At 49.4% G+C, this 17,943-nt stretch overlaps 1 protein-coding gene across 1 annotated transcript; it reads right to left on the bottom strand.

The window, feature by feature from the left end:
- Window positions 1-1,451: 1,451 nt before the first annotated feature.
- Window positions 1,452-11,700, bottom strand: LOC144945944 (peroxisomal membrane protein 11B-like). The gene is made up of 5 exons (XM_078874612.1): window positions 11,547-11,700; window positions 7,269-7,384; window positions 6,042-6,189; window positions 4,197-4,434; window positions 1,452-3,477 (listed from the first exon to the last, which is right to left on the bottom strand). Exons 1-5 carry the CDS (start codon window positions 11,600-11,602, stop codon window positions 3,265-3,267), a joined length of 771 nt encoding a protein of 256 aa, XP_078730738.1. The 5' UTR covers window positions 11,603-11,700; the 3' UTR covers window positions 1,452-3,264.
- Window positions 11,701-17,943: the final 6,243 nt, after the last annotated feature.

The following is a 17,943-nucleotide window of genomic DNA, read 5'->3' as shown; positions in this document are numbered from 1 at the left end:
GAGAATGCTGTGAGGGCGAGCACGGGGGACACGCGTGCTTGCCTTTAACTTAAAACAAAGTACGTGTTTGGTTGCAGGAGCAAACAAAATACTTTAACGGCTTTGCTAAACAAAACCTGCAAGTTTTGTGTAGTGTGACCTGCCCTATTGTTTAAAATGAAACGACCCTCGCGTAAGAGCACGTGAATGGTACTCGTTTTTTTTGCCGTCGTGATAATCTGGGAAATGATAGTTTGTGCATTTTCGCAGCGTTGCCATGTGCTGCGCCATCACGGCTCTCGTGGCTTCCATGCAAACTTAACATCAAAATTCGTGCTGTTTTTCCACGCTCCGTCAATGTAGAATTGAGGGGACAGTTTACCAGATGTTCTCGGTGCAAGAGAAGCCTGGGGTTTTCAAAAGGTTTATTTTCTGTTTGTTTTTAAAAACTCGACTGCGTTGGTCATTTTGAATTGCTGTACAATATAAAATTTAATCGCCTGTGCAACGGTAGAAATTCATATTTTGAGAACTGGTGTACTCGCCTAAATGCGGCGCTTGGATTGGCTCCGGCTGCAGTGACACGAATATTAAAGCTGGCTTGCCCTGCAGCCACTGTTCCAAGAATAAGCATGCAGATGGATCGGTCTTTTCAGAACTGCATTCATGCCACATACTTCTGGTGCCAATTTCCAACCAGAACAAATCCAGTTTGATTGCATCTCCATGTGCAGGCGATGGTGCGGTCCGTCATACCAGTATTCTGTGCCTGCTCATGGCGTTTATATTCTCATCTACGTAGAAACGCACTGTTTTTTTTTCTGGCCGGCATTTAGGGCAGGATGTGCTGTGTGTACTTGCTGTTGATTTGTCCGGCGTTTTGAGAACGGTGATGTCTTTGCAATCTCTGCCCAAATAAAAACTATTTTGGGACAGCATGCCCAAGGACTCGTGGTCTTACTCTGTCAACACGACATTCTCTTCGTCGTTTTCCTTTGTAATGAAAAAAAATTATTCTAGATTTGAAGTTTTCGTGACTGCAAGGATTTATACTCTTTGGTTTTTTCGGTAAAGTCACGTCGGTGAAAAATTTAAATAAAATAAATCACGACGTTTTGGGCGCAACACAAGTGTCCTAGCGAAAACACACCACTTAAAATGTCCAACAGCCCTGTCAGTCTGCCCATACCAATGTCGGTCATGCTAACATGAACCCACTGAGAGAGACATGGCCATTGTGAGTCCACTGAGAGACACGGCCATTGAGAGACGGCCATCATGCACCATGGTTGTAAGTGCGGGTTGGTAAGGTGGGGGTCACTGACCATTTTAGTAGTCAATGATTTTGGTCTTGACCAGACGTACAACTGTTTTACAAGTGTATAGCTTGGTTATGACCAGTGCAGAACAGCTCCAAACGTCGCTTTCATAAATACGTAACTGAATATCCACAATCACAATTTAAATTGAGAAGGTAATAAGATATATATTTTTTAATCCATTCAATTTTGAACAGGATTATTGTTCTCGTAAGATTAGGCATTACAACTCGATGTTTAATTTTATCAAAAGCCACGAGCATTCAAGAACCCCAACATCCAATGTACTGCTCCAAATGTAGTTACTAAACGTGCTTTCAATTCAATTTACACAAAACATTCAAATGTGTCAGAATAATCTTTAGTTCCGTGTTATATAAAGGGTCTGAAATTGACAATTTTACATTTTCACCCCAAATTTCAGTGAGCTCGTTCTTCACATCGTGTTGACAGGGGTTGCATTCTTATATACAAAACGTGCATTTAAGCTGTTCAATTGTACATGTGTTTATCAAAAGTTATTTACATTGATGACGTTGCAAATTAAACCGCTGCAAAATGTTATCCAAAGTGTTGCTTGTAATTTTCCAACCGTTTCGGGTTCATCGCATCCAAGCAAGTCGAACAGCACTTACCCACGCAAATAAACGCACTACAGTTGTAGAGAAAGCAATTTTGCATTAATACACAAAGCAAAATGAATGTTCCTTTGCGAAATGCACTCAGTTCAAATTACGAAAAGGATATACGGAAATGGCTTAACTGTCCATTAGTGCTTCTTGTCAAGTCACAAACTTGCTGCAAGCGTCGTGTGTAGTTTGTCAACCATTCGTAGGTGGAATTCCATTCGGAATGCTTAAACGTGATGTTAGCAAGTGTGAAGTATGCAGTCAACACGTTCCTTCGGGGTGGGCAGGTAGGAACTTGGTTGGACAGCGCATTCGTGCAATCCGTGTCACGTGGCGCAAGCTGCGTGGGGCGACGCGTCACGTGGTGCCGAGCATCACGTGGTGCTGAGCCCGCCCGAAGCGCCCTATGAAATACAAATCGAGGGCATGGCTGTGCACGACAGACAAATAATCCATGGTGGGCAGTGTGGAACTGTTCCTACTTGTATTAATCGTTCTTTATAACGAACAAAAACTCCCAAATATAACTTCGTGGGCAGCTACGGAGTTTGTCACGATTGTCTGTTAATTTTCATAAGTGCAACTTTTTAAAATGTTATCTATATGGTCACTAAATGTGAGACGAGTCGTCACCATCCATGATCAATCTACTGACGGATTGAAGGGCTCCACGCATTGGGCAATTTCATTGGTTTGTCTTTACAGTCGACGTCCCCTATACCGTCAATCTCGACCGCAGGCCAAAGTAAAATTCGGCGCCAGGGAATTGCCGCGCGCTTTTAAAACACCAAACTTGCGCGCGCCAAATTTGTCATTGAACACATTCGATGCCACCAAAATCATGAAAGCGAAATTAACAAAACCCGTTGGTTTTTTTCCCTCCCTTGGAAATAAATTCTCACAATCGGAGCAGCAAAGAATCGATGGTGTTACACAGTATTGTTTTTGGTAGAGTACCCCCCCCCCTTATCCATTGGCACATTAGGAGCCGGAGCAGGGCTCTGGGCGGTGCCACAAAGTGGTTCTCCACTGGATATTTGCCACGTTGAACGGAACCCAAACCGTGATACGCTGGCCTCAAACGGGATCCTGTATCTGGCTGGAGACCAACTCCTGCCAGGGGTGGTGCTAATGACGCATTCATCGAATGCGACTTCGCTCAATACACCCGAGGACAAAGCATCACTGCGTTTTCGACGTGCGCCTGCATTCACAGCGTGTTACCTTGTTGGCACGGCTCAACTTCTGCGGTGGAAAAAACAAGCTGACGCGGCTCTGTGCAATGAAAAAAAAAGAGGCGTGTACGAGCTTCCCCCGGGGTGGCGTAGCCGACGGGCTCAGGGCTTGAGCTTGAGCCAGGGGTGCGTGATCTGGAGGATTCCAAGCACGGAGGAGATCACCCCGCACAGGCCCACGACGCCGGGCGACGATTGACGCAGACCCAGGCGGTCCAGCGGGATGACGACGTCGCACAGGTTCTTCACCAGGTCCAGCAGCACCGCGTGGTTCGTCCGCATGACGTGGCACGTCAGCGCGCAGTACCCACGCATCTGCACGCGCAGCAAAAAATCGATGGTGTTACAGTCTTGCCAAAACTCGTACGTAAATATACGTACGCCCTCACTATGCTGTGTCAGTCATGGGGGGGGGGGGGTTTTCGGAGCAAATTTCACTGAGGGTTGGTCGGAGAAGGGCCGATTCTAATACCATTGATATCAGCCATATCCGAGAAACAATGGGTCACCGAATTCATAGCATAGCCCGCTAAGCACCTCAGGTTTCTATAATATACAAACAAATCTATTTCATGTTTTCCTAAGATGAATCGGCATCCACAGCCATACCCAGTATAACCTTTTAAACCGAGTCGCCGTAACGATGATGAATACAATTTCTAGAATTAGCATAGGCCGGACAAGCGTGTGCGCGTGTCTGCAACGGTGGACGTGAAGACAGTGCGTGTGCCCGTGTGCCCGCGTACCCACGTACCCGCGTACCCACGTACCCGTGTACCCGTGTACCCGCGTGCCCGTGTACCCGTGTACCCGCGTGCCCGTGTACCCGTGTACCCGTGTACCCGCGTGCCCGCGTACCCGCGTACCCGCGTGCCCGCGTACCCGCGTACCCGCGTACCCGTGTACCCGCGTACCCGCGTACCCGTGTACCCGTGTACCCGCGTACCCGCGTACCCGTGTACCCGTGTACCCGCGTACCCGTGTACCCGCGTGCCGGTGTACCCACGTACCCGCGTGCCCGTGTACCCACATACCCGCGTGCCAAGCCGCGCCGGGTCCCCGCTCCCCTGGGAGTACTCCTCTCCGTTGGCCCACTCGGCCACGGCGCCGCCGGACCGGCCCCCTCGCTTCCCCCGCGCTCGTGCCTCCCTGTCCACCAGCAGCGCCACCTCGTAGGCGTCGCGCGCCAGGCCCATGAGCAGCACCAGCAGGTAGAAGCGGAACGCCCGCTTGCTCCACTTGTCCGAGTCGAGCTTCGCGATCAGCCCCAACCTGATGCAAGCGCGCGTGCACACGCGCCAACGCGGGTTAACGTGCTTCCCGTAGGAAACGTTTTTAAACTACAGGCAGCAAGCCTTCAATGCATCAGCTCTGTCTTTACTGGAATGGAAGAGAAGACAGAAATGAGAGTGGAAGGGATTATTTGCGATGTGCTGTGCACCGGGGTCCACAGTGATCATAAAATACTTTCAAACACAAGGGCATGTTGGACGGCGTAACTTAATCCACGTGGATACAGACTTTTCCTAACTTGTGATAAGTTTAAATTTGATTTAAAGCTTTCGTGACTGCAGGGATTCATATTCTTGGTTCTTTCGGTAAAGTCACGTAGAAGGGAAAACAAGATAATGATAAGTTTGTTTCTCCATCGGAACCTCATTTGCCAGTAGCAAAATATGATAATTGTTTTTTTACCCTTTTATCTGGCAACAAAACTGACACCTTTTATTTTTTTACAAGGAGTCATGTTTGCATTGACCACAATACCTGCAGTCGGAATGCAAACAAAAAACATAACTCTGATAATGTATGCACTGTCCTTGAAATTGATTGGTCCACACCCGAGACAGCTTTCTTTAGAGCCTAGTCTCACATGGTGTTGGACCAGATGATGCCAAAAGGCACAAAAAAAAGTGTCAGTTTTGTTGCCAGATAAAACGGTAAAAAACCAATTATCAAGTTTGTTTCTGTTTACTCAAGTTTTATTCCGTTTGTGCTGTCGGTGTCACGTCAAGCGATGGAAGTAACTTATCGGAGCTCACACAGCAGCGCCGCCCTCTATGTGACGAGAACAGCTCACTGAAGTAATGTCACAGTGGGGAGGGAGAGACACTTCCCATCTGCCCTGCCACTGAGACGCTACGGCGTTGGTGACACGTGCCATTTATTGGTTCGCAGAAAACGTTCATGTTTCAGGTCACTCAAACACGTTTAACATACAAACATAAATAATAAGATAACTAATTGGGCGTGTGGTCAAATTGATGTTTTATGTCTCACAGCTGAAATTATCCATATTAAGGAGACAACCGAACGCAAGATGACGCGTTTTTTTACTCGGTCATTGGTAACTGGGCTTAGACCAACAACTCGCAACGCTTGAGAAGCCGTCTGTGAGGCACAGGAGGAGCGCCAGAAGTGGAATCTAAACACGTGCCTGCTCCTACTGGTGTGTGCATGTAAGCACACACCACCGGTGCTGAACGTCTTCAGCTTGTTGATCCATTACAGCAAGGTCAGGTCTGACACCAGCATTGAATTCAAGATGCGATCGTGACCGCACCATGTAACTCGCCAAAAATTAAATCTTAGGTACTGTTACAGACACCGTGATCCAATGTGCCAAGTTTAGCCTTCGATGGCGATAATTTTCCAGGGGCGACCGCGTCACACGGCGACACGGAGCTCCGTTCGCGTCGGTGAGGCTCGTGCAATCGCTTGGCATGAGTTGGCCAAAGCAACGGGGGGGGGGGGGGGGGGACGCCTATGACAGGCTGACCCGGTACACCCAGCACACGCCTGGCGAGTGCTGCCACTACGATCAGCGAGTCGGCTGCCCACTGGCATGGTGTGTTGGTGCCACTGCCGCCGCTGCATACTTTCCAGCCCAGAGCAAGTTGTCGCAGGCGAGGTAGAGGCCACGGTTCAGCTGTGCCACCGTCAGACACAGACGCAGCACGGGGTCGGACAAGTGCACGGTCCTCCGGGCGGCAACCACGCAGTCTGCCGACTGACCCAACCGTAGCACTGCAGAGGGGGAGGCTCGTTGTTATTCTCAGAAATAACCTCCACCTTGCAATATAGTGGCTGTGTGTAGTACGGTGTTTGTATTGGCAGTGCGTAGTGGCTCTGTGAGGTTTTTGTTGTCGCAGTGTATAGTGGCTTTATGTCTTGTTGACTCCATAATGCGAATTGACCCTCAACATTGGACGTCAATGTGTAATGGCCCTGGCTTTGTATCTCTGCAGATTGCCGAATGGAACGTGTGCGTCAGTTACTGTCACAGTTTCCTCTTCCACAGCACCAGGATGGCTATGGCTGCATTGGGATTGTTTTTTGTTTCTGAAAATCAAAAGGTCAAATGTAGGCTCCCTTGTGATACGAAGCATGTATTATTCATTCTGAGTCTCAGGCAGCCAGACTAAGGCTCCTGGAGGTGTCAATCTCCTACGTCGTAATCTACACGTCACTGCATCAGGCACGATTTTACAGAAGGATGAATTTTTGCCCGGGTCACTTTTATGCGCACCATCTATAGTGATATAGAAATATCAAGTCAACACTTGCTTCGTGTACACGTGACACAAAAAAATAAACACGGGGTGTTTTGTTTTTTTGAAGCTTCAAAAACACAATGTAATGCATCGCCATTGAAACACTTGCTTATATTTTGGTTTTATATTCAACAAAACGTACATCGCATTCTGTATATTGTTATTCTGCAAGTAAGAATATTTTGTCAATCCACTGCTGGATGAGGGCCTCCCCCACACCCTGTGGGGACGTGGGGATTATTGGACCATACTTCCTGGTCAGTGTGGGATGATGGCGGGGAGAATAAAACATTGTACAAATAGATTTTTCCAGACAAACCTCTGCTGCCCATATAGCCCCACAGTTGATAACAACGTGTTGTGCGTGGTGGTCACTCGTTCAATCACTATCCAAGGATCAACGCTGCTTAACCTCCAACATCTCATGAGATTGGTAACAATACAGGTGATTTATTCATAGGTCATCTCGTTATTAACCTAATGGGATTGTTACCGTTTAAAAACACCCCGGCTGCCACGCGAGTGAATGGACAAGCGAGTGTATGGACTCACTCTTCCTGCCCATACTCAGGTGAGTCTCCAGCTGCTTGAGGAGGGCTGCCACGTCGCCACTGAGTCCAGCCGTGCCCGCCAGGTGGTGGAGCAGCGTGCAGGTGTACTGCGCTGTCCTGCAAGACAGTCGCCCATCCTCGCGTTCAACACCGCGGCTCCACGGAGCTTCTCGTCGCATGGGAGGTGAAGCAGCAATCGCCTTCCTCCATTCTGCAATTAACCTGGGTTCTATACTCTTTGGTTCTTTCGGTAAAGTCACGTAGGTAGAAAATGAAATAGATCACGACGTTTCGGGCGCAACACAAGCATCCGTCATCAGGTGGGAAAGCATGGTCTGCTGCTGAGGCAGACTATTTTAAAAGGTGTGAAATGGGTGTAGCCCAAGGGTCATAAAAAAGTGGCCGGGGTTAGTGATGTTAAAGTGAGAAATTAGTATGTAACTGGGTACGGAAGTGGCTATGTTAATGTGAGAGATTAGCATGATGTTCAAGTGAGAAATTAGCATGTAACTGGGTACGGAAGTAGCTATGTTAATGTGAGAGATTAGCATGATGTTAAAGTGAGATATTAGCATGTAACTGGGCACGGAAGTGGCTATGTTAATGTGAGAGATTAGCATGAAATAACAGCTGACATAGGCAGGTAGGATGGAAACATCACAGTCAGTTAAGACTTTACCTGGTTAATAACGTCCTTCCAATGCTAATTTCTCACTTTAACATCATGCTAATCTCTCACATCAACATAGCCACTTCCATACCCATTTAGATGCTAATTTCTCACATTAACATCACTAGACCCGGCCACTTCTTTATGACCCTTGGGCTACACCCATTTCAAACCTTTTAAAACAGTCTGCATCAGCAGCAGACCACGCTTTCCCACCTGATGACGGACGCTTGTGTCGCGCCCGAAACGTCGTGATCTATTTTATTTTTCTACCTACGTGACTTTACCGAAAGAACCAAAGAGTATGGATTCCTGCAGTCACGAAAGCTTCAAATCAAGATTAAACCTGGGTTCTCTCAAGTGTCGTGAGCTGATGGAGTTAGCCATGGGCCGGCTCCAGGGGGGAGCTGGGATGGGCCCATTTGGCTCACCATAGTTCACTCACCTTAGCGGAATTTAAACTAAATGATGCAAAAAAAATGTTTTTACCAAGTCAGGTTCACAGAGAAAAAGAGCTCTTTTTCAGAAGCAGCCTCTCCACAAATGATAGCTCAACGAAGTGGCTTATCACGTGGACATTTATGGCAGCCAAATACTCCAAAAGCATATTTCTAAAAGTGGAGGGAAAAACCCAGATAAAAATCCACACGACCACGGGGAGAACATGCAAACTCCAAATATACAGCAGCAGGCGTCAGGGTCGGGATCGAACCCACGACCTCCTGTGTATCAGGCGAGGTAGTTAACATCTCATAGCCACCGTGATGATGATGAGAGAGACGCAGACTCTAAATATACAGCAGCAGGCGTCAGGGTCGGGATCGAACCCATGACCTCCTGTGTATCAGGCGAGGTAGTTAACATCTCATAGCCACCGTGATGATGATGAGAGAGGCGCAGACTCCAAATAAACAGCAGCAGGCGTGAGGGTCGGGATCGAACCCACGACCTCCTGTGTACCAGGCGAGGTAGTTAACATCTCATAGCCACCGTGATGATGATGAGAGAGGCGCAAACTCCAAATAAACAGCAGCAGGCGTGAGGGTCGGGATCGAACCCACGACCTCCTGTGTACCAGGCGAGGTAGTTAACATCTCGCCCCCCCACACAACAGGTCTACACCCACCCCCCTACCCGACCCCCATCCGTGAGGAGCTGGTGCCAGACCCTCGCGCGTAAAAATGTAACGTTAAATGTGATCCTGCACTTAATTTGGCTTTACTTAGTCCAGGGGTGGGGAACGTCCGGCCCGCGGGCCGTATTAGGCCCACGAAATCATTTAGTCTGGCCCTGCCAAGGCAACCGCAGGCGGGACTCGAAATTCAATAAATCTAGGAGCAAACCTGGAAAAGCAGTTGCGAGTAGCAACATCATCAATACCAGCTAACATCACACGCCTCGCCAAAGAGAAGCAGTTCCATCCATCGCATTAGGGGCGAGTTAATTAAATGTTTGACCAAAAATAACGGGCTAATTTTTAAGTTGATAATTTTGTATGGCCCGCGAATGATGTTGTAAATATCCAAATGGCCCTTGGCAGAAAAAAGTTTCCCCACCCCTGACTGAGACGAGGAACATCACTCTGTGCAGCAGCAGTGGGTGAGTAAGTGCCGCCCCCTACTGTATGGACCAGAGGTCACTCGTTAACCTCTCAGAGGTAGCTCTGCGGTATCCGCTTTCACGGATCGCTGTCCTTGCCACAGACTGAATGTCTTTGTCAGTCTCATGATGCGATACCTATCACGCAATTTGGACAAACATGTGGAGGCAGATTCTCATGTTAATTTGACCGTGCCGAGAGACGCTGTAACAGAGTGTGGGACGAGGAGAGACAAGATAGAGACAATGGAGAGGACATGATGAGGGGTCTAGGATTAATGTACACTCACAGATTCACCCCACCCACGGAATCGATTGTCAACATTTCGAATTGCGAGGCAATTCTTGTAATGTATAACCACGTGGTGGATGTAGTTGTAAGTACCAAGTGAATTAATTGCATACAAGAAACCAGCATCACTCTTAGCCATGGTCTATCCACTGCTAGATGAAGACGCCCACCCTCCCCCCATCACCATCCCTCGCGTTACTGCAGCACATGCAGTAGCAATGCGGAATAATCGATTCTCACAGCAAGATACAAGGCACATTATCGTCAGTGTGAGACTCAATGCAATCATCGGCGCATGATGGCCAGTGGGGGCCCAACGCGTGCGGCAGATACAGGGAGAGAGGGGCAGAGACAGGGAGAGAGGGACAGAGAGAGAAAGGCAGTGACAGGGAGAGAGGGAGAGAAGGGACAGTGCTGCGGCGCGTGCGGAGGTCACTCAGTCTGGGGTAGAGGTCAGGTGCAAGATTTTCATAAATTAAACAAAAATAAACAAAAAAAGTTACCAGGTAAGGCCCACTGAGCTATGTAGCTCTTTTTCAGAAGCGACCTGGCCACAAATGATAGCTCAACGAAGTGGATTATCACGTGGAAATGCATAGCAGCCAAATACTCTAAACGCCGTGATGTTGATTCTAAACGTGGAAGGAAAACCAGAGGACCCGGAGAAAAATCCACGCCACCACAGGGAGAGAGACACCGCAGACTCCAAATATACAGCAGCAGGCGTCAGGGTCGGGATTGAACTCACGACCTCCTGCGTACCAGGCGAGGTAGTCAACATCTCTCAGTGTCTGGGATTGAACCCACGACCTCCTGTGCACCAGGCGAGGTAGTTAACATCTCTTAGTGTCTGGGATCGAACCCACGACCTCCTGTATACCAGGCGAGGTAGTCAACATATCTCAGTGTCTGGGATTGAACCCACGACCTCCTGTGCACCAGGCGAGGTAGTTAACATCTCTGTGTCTGGGATTGAACCTACGACCTCCTGTGTACCAGGCGAGGTAGTCAACATCTCAGAGCAGGAGGCGGTGTTGAAAGGGAAGCGAAACTCTATCCAGGCTGCACAATCAGAGCCCGGTCCCTGGGCCAACGAGGTGAGGGGTGACGATGGCGCTTCGAGAGTTGTTGCGGCCCTTTGGATGGCAGCCACCCCACGCTGTACGGGTCGCGTGGCGCTTACTTTGACCATACTTCACCGCGCTGGTCAGTGCGTGATCGGAGGCGTCACTTGGAAAATATTTATTTTGTTGTTTATTAAACGTCCTTCATTGCGAGAGTGATTATAATCAGCGCTGCCCTCGCGAGGCCCGCCGAGACCTCACGCCCCCGACGAGAGCGGGCGGCTCAAGTTGTTTCTAACATCGCGGCGTGTTGACGACTTCGTCCAGCAGTGGACTGAGCATGGGTGCAATAATTAGCAAAGGAGGGCTCACTCGACGTTTACAAAACCTAACGCGGATACGCGCGGACAGGTGGCGCGGCGCACGCGATTGGTCAATCTCGCCCAAGCCCCACCCCCCTCGGGCCGCTTCGGCCAATGGCGGCGCAGGAACGCATCGCGCCACGCCCCCACCGCGCGATGCGCTGTGCGGATTCTAAAGCGAAGGCTTCTTCACAAACAGCTAGGCCGCGGCTGTCGTTCGCTCCCTCAGCGTTGCCCGCAGCCTCCGCAGCCTCCGCCGCTCGGCTAACGAGGGCGCGGCCCCGCCACCCACCGATAGATCTTCTCCTTGGCCGGACTCTGCGCCGTGAACTTCACGAATGGCTCCATGGCGACCTGGGGGGGAGGGGGTGGAGGTGGTCGCCTCAGCACCGCGCGACGAGTGGCGAGCCGAGTGCGCAAAGGCCACGGCTTCTGTCTGCCGCGACGTGGTGGCCAACAGCGCAGGAAGCAGTTTCTGTCTGAATCGCTTCTGTCTGCCACCGCTTCTGTTCGTGTTCGCGCATTACGATTGAATGACTTTAAAACCCTCACTCACTCACCCTCTCACTCACTCACCCTCACTCACTCACCCTCTCACTCACTCACCCTCTCACTCACTCACCAAGCCTCTCTCACTCACTCACCCTCACTCACTCACCCTCTCGTTCACTCACTCACCAAGCCTCTCTCACTCACTCACCCTCTCACTCACTCACCCTCTCACTCACTCACCAAGCCTCACTCACTCACCCTCTCGTTCATAGCCTCACCCTCTCGTTCGCACGCTCACCCTCTCGTTCACACGCTCACCCTCTCATTCACTCACTCACCAAGCCTCTCTCACTCACTCACCCTCTCGTTCACTCGCTCACCCTCTCGTTCACACGCTCACCCTCTCGTTCACACGCTCACCCTCTCGTTCACACGCTCACCCTCCCGTTCACACGCTCACCCTCTCGTTCACACACTCACCCTCTCGTTCACACACTCACCCTCTCTCACACTCACCCTCTCGTTCATACACTCACCCTCTCGTTCACTCACCCTCTCGTTCACACCCTCACCCTCTCGTTCACTCGCTCACCCTCTCGTTCACACGCTCACCCCCTCGTTCACACGCTCACCCTCTCGTTCACACACTCACCCTGTCACACACTCACCCTCTCACACACTCACCCTCTCACACACTCACCCTCTCACACACTCACCCTCTCGTTCACACGCTCACCCTCTCGTTCACTCGCTCACCCTCTCGTTCACACCCTCACCCTCTCGTTCACACGCTCACCCTCTCGTTCACACGCTCACCCTCTCGTTCACACGCTCACCCTCTCGTTCACACGCTCACCCTCTCGTTCACACGCTCACCCTCTCGTTCACTCGCTCACCCTCTCGTTCACACGCTCACCCTCTCGTTCACACGCTCACCCTCTCGTTCACACGCTCACCCTCTCGTTCACACACTCACCCTCTCGTTCACACACTCACCCTCTCGTTCACACCCTCACCCTCTCGTTCACTCGCTCACCCTCTCGTTCACACGCTCACCCTCTCGTTCACACGCTCACCCTCTCGTTCACACCCTCACCCTCTCGTTCACACCCTCACCCTCTCGTTCACTCGCTCACCCTCTCGTTCACACGCTCACCCCCTCGTTCACACGCTCACCCTCTCGTTCACACACTCACCCTGTCACACACTCACCCTCTCACACACTCACCCTCTCGTTCACACGCTCACCCTCTCGTTCACACACTCACCCTCTCGTTCACACCCTCACCCTCTCGTTCACTCGCTCACCCTCTCGTTCACACGCTCACCCTCTCGTTCACACGCTCACCCTCTCGTTCACACGCTCACCCTCTCGTTCACTCGCTCACCCTCTCGTTCACACCCTCACCCTCTCGTTCACTCGCTCACCCTCTCGTTCACACGCTCACCCTCTCGTTCACACGCTCACCCTCTCGTTCACACGCTCACCCTCTCGTTCACTCGCTCACCCTCTCGTTCACACGCTCACCCTCTCGTTCACTCGCTCACCTTCTCGTTCACACGCTCACCCTCTCGTTCACACGCTCACCCTCTCGTTCACACGCTCACCCTCTCGTTCACACGCTCACCCTCTCGTTCACACACTCACCCTCTCGTTCACACCCTCACCCTCTCGTTCACACGCTCACCCTCTCGTTCACTCGCTCACCCTCTCGTTCACACGCTCACCCTCTCGTTCACTCGCTCACCTTCTCGTTCACACGCTCACCCTCTCGTTCACACGCTCACCCTCTCGTTCACACGCTCACCCTCTCGTTCACACGCTCACCCTCTCGTTCACACACTCACCCTCTCGTTCACACCCTCACCCTCTCGTTCACACGCTCACCCTCTCTCACACTCACCTTCTCGTTCACACATTCACCCTCTCTCACACTCACCCTCTCATTCACCCACTCGCACACCCTCTTGTCCACTCGGGGGCCGTCCCTAAATGACGTCATGCGATTTTTTATGATTTTTGACCCCCCCTCTTCGTCACACGACGTCACTAAAAGTCAGACCCCCCCTCAAATATGACGTCACAAAGCTCTGCCCCCCCCTTAAATAAAACACGCTTCAAATCGCTTTAAACTATTGTCATTGTAGTGCGTATTTAATGTGGCGCTGCATTCTGATGTTGTAGGAGAAAACATTTATTAAAAAGTCTATTTAGGGGGCCGTCCATAAATGGCGTCACGCACCTAGGGGGGGGGGGGTCAGACATTTGTGACGTCACGTAAAAATGCGCAACTTTAAATAAATATAGGCAACACGTTCTTAATTAATTAGACATTTTTTTGTGTCCGCTGTCCGCGTGTCTGCGTTGCTCTCTGCGACCGCTAGGTGGCGCTCATCGCCGCTTGCTCCGTCGATGGTGGTGAACATTCGAGGTTTATAAACCGCTTGCCCTCGGAGGCTAACCTCCTTGTCTGTCCCTGATCGAAACGTCGTGATCTATTCAGTTTCTAGCTACGTGGCTTTGACCGAAAGAACCAAAGCGTACGATGGCTCCCTGTTGCTGATGACGAGCGCTTGTGTTGCGATCGAAACGTCGTGATATTTTTGTTCACTTTATTTTTATTCTTCAGACGCTGTCTTTCTGACAGACATGTTCTTCACCTGAGGACGGCTGCTTGCGTTGTGGCCGAAACGTCGTGAGAATTGTATTTTATTATGTTTTATTTTTATTATTTTATTACTTCCCTTCTACGTGACTTTACCGATAGAACCAAGAAGATGAATCCCTGCAGTCACGAAAGCTTTAAATCGAAATATATGTACCTCGTTGTGTTTTTATATTACATTTTTCAAGTGATGCAGTCATTTTAGCTGTGACGGTCCCACCTGATGACGGAGACGTGTGTTGCCTCCGAAACGTCGTGATTTATTATTTTATTTTATTTCCATTATTACTTTTATTAACTTTTATTTTTTTACCTACGTGACTTTACCGAAAAAGAAAAAAACACATAAGAGTATGAACCCTTGAGATAAATGCACGCGTGCGAGCGAGACGCATTATGGAATCATCGTGGGGCTGTGCGGAGTTGTGTCTGTGGCGTGGGCAGTCCGTGACTCAGCAGTGAACTGAGCATGACTGATGATGATGATGGGAAGACAGCCGATGTTGAGCTCCAGCGTATAGCAGCACAGCGTCTGAAGGATGAGTGAAATCGTTTTATATCGCAATCTCCGTCAAGGAAGCACAGCCAGATAGATTCCAAGGGGGGCCATGCTCATACGAGTATTAATGTGAAATAACATCCTTCACAGCGCGCTCTGCGTGCATCATGTGAACCATGTAAGGCCGGGGCTGTGTGTTCTCGTCGCGTTTCGCAGTGAGAAAGAGCTGCCTGGCGAAACGTGTGTGTGTTGTGGTGCTGGCTTCTCGCAACATCTCAATTAGAGACAAAGCAGACGCACGCACGCACGACGCTTCATCCACCCACTCCCCCCCCCCCCCCAATTTTTCACATCCACCTCCAAAACGAACACCGAGCGTGACGAGGCGTGAAATACGCCGCCGCAGGTAACGTGAAGAACAAATAAACCCGTAAAAACAAAGTTTTTCACTATAAATCCTTTATATGCGTGGCGGCTAGAGTCATCTCGTCCTTTGGCTTGAGATGGCTGCCACCTATGGGTCAGATGATTGCATTGCACCATTAAGCAATTGGTAATTAAATATAATATTTTTGTCCTAAAAAGTGTAAAATTTTGGAAACATTTTTTCACGAACATTAATTGTCACGCACAACGAGTCTGTGTGGAAAATGTCAGCTCGATTGGATCACGGGAAGTGGGTTAAAAAAACGACCGAAAGATTTGCACGGTCCTAAGCAAGCAAGCGAACTTAATATAAAGGATTTGAAAAAATAAGAACTCAGCGCAGCAGCGCTCACAAATGGCAATGAGGCTTCCCAGAATATTGGCGTGAGACGTTTCGAGACGAGGCCCCCTTGGATGCCCCCAGGTGCCGACTCGCTGCGTCCGGACAAACTCGGTCCATGATGTGCAGGAGGGGGGGGGAGTTCGTTGCCCTAACAAGGCCGAACCTCGCGCCCTGCGTGCCCCCCCCAATAATAAAAATAAACATAATAAAATAATTCTCACGAATGACACTGTCTCCCCGACAGACCTGGGTCTTCACCTGAGGTCGGCTGCTTGCGTTGTGGCCGAAACGTCGTGAGAATTATTTTATTACGTTTTATCTTTATTATTTTATTACTTCCCTTCTACGTGACTTTACCGAATGAACCAAGAAGATGAATTCCGACTTCGTGTCAATCTTTCCGGCATCAACGCTGATAACGGCACAGCCGATCGGACGTTCATTACAGCAGCGATGAAGGCAGCAGCCTTTGACAAGGCAGCGGTGGCTTTAGGCAGTGTAAAGTCACTTCCAGCTACCCTGCTACGTTGATTTGGGGGACCGTGGCTGATGTGTCCTGGCCAATGCGTGCATCGTCGTCATCGTCCCGTGTTCCGGCATTGCCACCCTGTGAGTCGATGCACTCCACACATCTTCTCCGCGTTCTCTCATCCTCTCATCTCTCCTCCTCTTTCTCCCGCAATCTCCAGTCCCTCGCCTCTACCCACCACGCCGCAACTTCCTTCATTAAACCCTCTCGCGCGTCGTGTCCGCTGTGACGGGTACGCGATTATTCACGTGACTGATATGGAACTATATGACGTTTATTCCACGCGCTTGGGGTTGTATGTTTGCGTGTACGTTGAACTTGTTTCGCACAGTTGTGAATGCACTAAGGTCCATAAGTCGGCAGAAAACATTTCGTGATATTTAACACGTAGCAGGCTTTCGCGACCAATATTATTCATAAATTTCGATTTAAAGCTTTCGTGACTGCAGGGATTAATCTTCTTGGTTCTTTCGGAAAAGTCACGTATAAGGGAAGTAATAAAATAATAAAAATTAAACATAATATAATAATTCTCACGACGTTTCTGCCACAACGCAAGCAGCCGTCCTCAGGTGAAGAATGTTGCTTGCGTTGTGGCCGAAACGTCGTGAGAATTATTTGATTATGTTTTATTTTTATTATTTTATTACTTCCTTTCTACGTGACTTTACCGAAAGAACCAAGAAGAATATTATTCATAATCAACGTTTTTGGGTGAGATCGCGTTATTTATAAATGTGTCGTAACCCACCACCACCCGACACGGCCAATCAGCAAAAAAAGTGTCACGTTGACAAAAGACAAATAGTTCACTGCTTTAGCCCACCGGTGTGTTGAAGCGTGAAACCACAACATTTAAAATGTTTGAGTAGCACGACGTTTCGCTGGTAAGTGCATCCAGCATCATCGGGCAATTCGCCAGAATGGTGAGGCTCTGCTCTGTCTCTCGTTCTTATATAGAGCAGCAGCAGGGTGACGTCATCGTTTAACGTACCAGGTGCATCGTAACAATTGCCTGATTTTTCGATGTAAAGCTTTCGTGACTGCACGGATTCATCTTCTTGGTTCTTTCGGTAAAGTCACGTAGAATGGAAATAATAAAAACATAAAAATTAAACATAATACAATAATTGTCACTATTTTATTATGTTTTTTATTTTTTATTTTATTATTTCCATTCTACGTGACTTTGCCGAAAGAACCAAGAAGAATTGCCTGATTACTAATCTAGTATATAATTACAATACCCCCCACCCTCCGCCTCAAATCGTTGCACCTGATGATTTAAATGATGACGTCACCCTGCTGCTGCTGCTCCATTTAAGACCGGGAGCCAGAGCAGAGCCTCACCATTTTGGCGAATTGCCCGATGATGCTGCATGCGATTACCAGCGAAACGTCGTACTACTCAAAAACTGTAAATGTTGTGGTTTCACTCTTCAACACACCGGTGGGCTAAAGTAGTGAACTATTTGTTTTTTGTCAACGTGACACTTTTTTTGCTGATTGGCCGTGTCGGGTGGTGGAGGGTTACGACACATTTATAAATAACGCGATCTAACCCAAAAACGTTGATTATGAATCTCGTGATATGTTGAGGACTGCAGAGCTTGGGCAATTGTCGACGCCGTCTCCACGGGCTACCTGCTGCTGCTGCCTTTCAACTTGGTTCCTCGGCGATTGCGAGAGACGCAATTCGAATGACCGCCGCGATGCAGACAACTAAGACGGAAT

The sequence above is a fragment of the Lampetra fluviatilis genome, chromosome 39, assembly GCF_964198595.1.
Source record: "Lampetra fluviatilis chromosome 39, kcLamFluv1.1, whole genome shotgun sequence".
NCBI classification, from domain to species: Eukaryota; Metazoa; Chordata; class Hyperoartia; order Petromyzontiformes; family Petromyzontidae; genus Lampetra; species Lampetra fluviatilis.
Note: the sequence above shows the minus strand (reverse complement) of the source record. Positions and strands in the feature narration are given on the sequence as shown.